This window comes from Chrysochloris asiatica, unplaced genomic scaffold (assembly GCF_000296735.1).
Source record: "Chrysochloris asiatica unplaced genomic scaffold, ChrAsi1.0 scaffold00116, whole genome shotgun sequence".
Taxonomy (NCBI): Eukaryota; Metazoa; Chordata; class Mammalia; order Afrosoricida; family Chrysochloridae; genus Chrysochloris; species Chrysochloris asiatica.
In genome coordinates, this window is record NW_006408634.1 from 4,064,253 (window position 1) to 4,066,625 (window position 2,373).

Sequence of the window (2,373 nt, forward strand, 5' to 3'; positions counted from 1 at the left end):
CTCCAGCGACTGTTCCTTCCGGACAATGTGTCCAAAGTATGAGAGACGAAGCCTAGCCATCTTGGCCTCCAAGGAGCACTCTGGTTGTACTTCTTCCAAACCAGATCTATTGGTTCTTTTGGCAGTCCATGGCACTTTCAGTATTCTCCTCCAACACCACAACTCAAAGGCATCAATTCTTCTACGACCTTCCTTACTCACTGTCCAGCTTTTGCATCCATATGAGGTTATTGGAAATTCCTAACATGAGTAAGCCTTAAATTGTGAGTGTGATCTGTGAGTGAGTCCTCTGTGACCATTGTAACTAATTCTTGAACCCAGCAGAGAAGTAGAGAGCGAAGTGGGAGGGACCGCTGTTGGGAGAATTGGTAAACATTGGAGGGTGGAGGGTGGAGGCATTTCTGACTTTGGACTGTTGCTACAGATAACTCCTTCGCCCCTTCCAGAAGTTTCCTGTTGTTGCTAAGTGCCGTCGAGTCGATTCCCACCTATAGCGACCCTCTTTATAGGGTTTCCAAGGAGCAGTTGGTGAGCTTGAACCACCGATCTTGCCGTCTGGCGCATTAGCTCACAGTGGGATGTCAAATGATACCCCAGGCCATGTTTACAACCACCTTGCGTCCTGACCAGGACCCCTGGTAGCGCAATGGGTTAAGCACTGGCCTGTTGACCACAATGTTGGTGGTGCAAAACACTTCCAAGCCGTTTCGCAGAAGAAACACGAGGTTGTCTGCTCCCGGACAGGATACCCCGTGGAACAGCTCTGGTGTGGAGTCCTGGTGTGGAGCTGTTGGATAAGCACTGGACCGCAAAGTCTAGTTGAACCTCAAGGTCAATGGTTCAAACCTACCAACACTCCTCGGAAATCCTATACAGGGTTGCTATGAGACAGCACTTAACAACAAACACCGTGACAACGGGGTAGTTCTACGCATCCTCTAGGATCGCTATGAGTTGTAACCGCACTTTAACACCACCATAACAACATGGGTAATTCTACTCAGTCCTCTAGGATCGCTGTGAGTTGTAATCGACAATACGGCAGTGGGTTTAGTCTCAACAGCAGACGTTCCTGGAGTCCTGTGTTTCCTAAACTTCCTCCTCATTCCTCTGAACCACAGACGCTGACCACTCTCAGCCCTCATTAATAAGAAACCTGGAACAGAACCTCCCATGATGCACATCCTCCGGCTCCAACTTTATTGAACCACATGGTAAATCCGCACCAAATCCAGACCCGCATTCATCGCCAACACCACCTCCACCGCAGGCAAGACTGACTGACTGTCGGGACATCCTGAAACGTACAAAGGCACGAATCCCACCTGCTTCCCATCAGACACCTCCATCGCGACGCCCCCTCAAGAACCCCAAGTCCTCACTACGCCACGCTCACACACAAGCTTTGTCATATTCCAAGGACAAATCACCCACTAATCTATTTTTCTCTTGAATTACTCCCAAGTTCCGAAAAAAAAAAAAATCACACTTACTTCCTTGAACTTCTTCTACTCGAAATCTCGCGCAGAAGCCTAGTTCCCCTACGGGGGCTGGCGAGGGTCTCAGACTTTGGAAGGATTGCGAATAATGGTGTTTTCGGCATAGGCTCCGTAGGTAATATGTCTGCGCCCATATCGTGCCCGTTGGGAGGCGGCCATATTTTGGCAACGTCCGTACAAAACAAAAGGACCTTCCCCACCCCCCCGCCAGACAATTGCTCCCCCCGGAAAAATAAGAAAACAAGGAAACTGTCCGGTTCCTTGTCTCTTTGACCCTTGCAAAAAATTGATTCATTTTCAGTGACTCGAGTTTCAAAAGGAATAATGTCACGAACCAAATTGTTTTCATAGGGGCGAGGCAGAAAAGTAAAAGGTCGCAAACTGTAAACTGTCTAAATAAGAAAGCAACTTTGAAAACGTAAAAATGGGATTGTAAGGGCCCAACTAATTTTACCTAGCTACTTGACCAAACTTTAGTCAGGCTGTAAGAAATCTTCCAAATACACTAGGCCTTAGTTCCCCAGTTCCCACCAAGGACAAGGCCAAACTTCAAAACTTCAAGAAATTTATAACGGTCAAACTGACCCAGGCAATGATTTTACAACAGCTGCAAACACCTGTCTTGAGAAAATATCCTGACCACACACACTTACAATTAATTGCTCTAGCCTGTGCCAAAACCAATTAACGTATAGATTAGAATGCTTGCTACGTGCCAAAGCCAGTAGAAATATAGATTATGAATAAGTAACCAATCAGAAATTGTATCTATGGTACTGCACAATTATGCCCCTAAAACCTTATAAAAACTAGCTTGTACTGTAAAAGGGGGTCGCCTTTGTCTCCTGCTTTTGTGAGTGAAGGTGGACCCCAG

General features: G+C 46.8%; 1 protein-coding gene across 1 annotated transcript in view; it reads right to left on the reverse strand.

The window, feature by feature from the left end:
• LOC102838743 (histone-lysine N-methyltransferase PRDM9-like) overlaps nucleotides 1-1,349 on the reverse strand; it is a 38,172-nt gene extending 36,823 nt beyond the window's left edge. Inside the window, exon 1 of the mRNA XM_006868343.1 lies at nucleotides 1,227-1,349. Within this exon, the coding sequence (XP_006868405.1) occupies nucleotides 1,227-1,349 (123 nt within the window). The remainder of the gene's footprint in view (nucleotides 1-1,226) is intronic.
• Nucleotides 1,350-2,373: the final 1,024 nt, after the last annotated feature.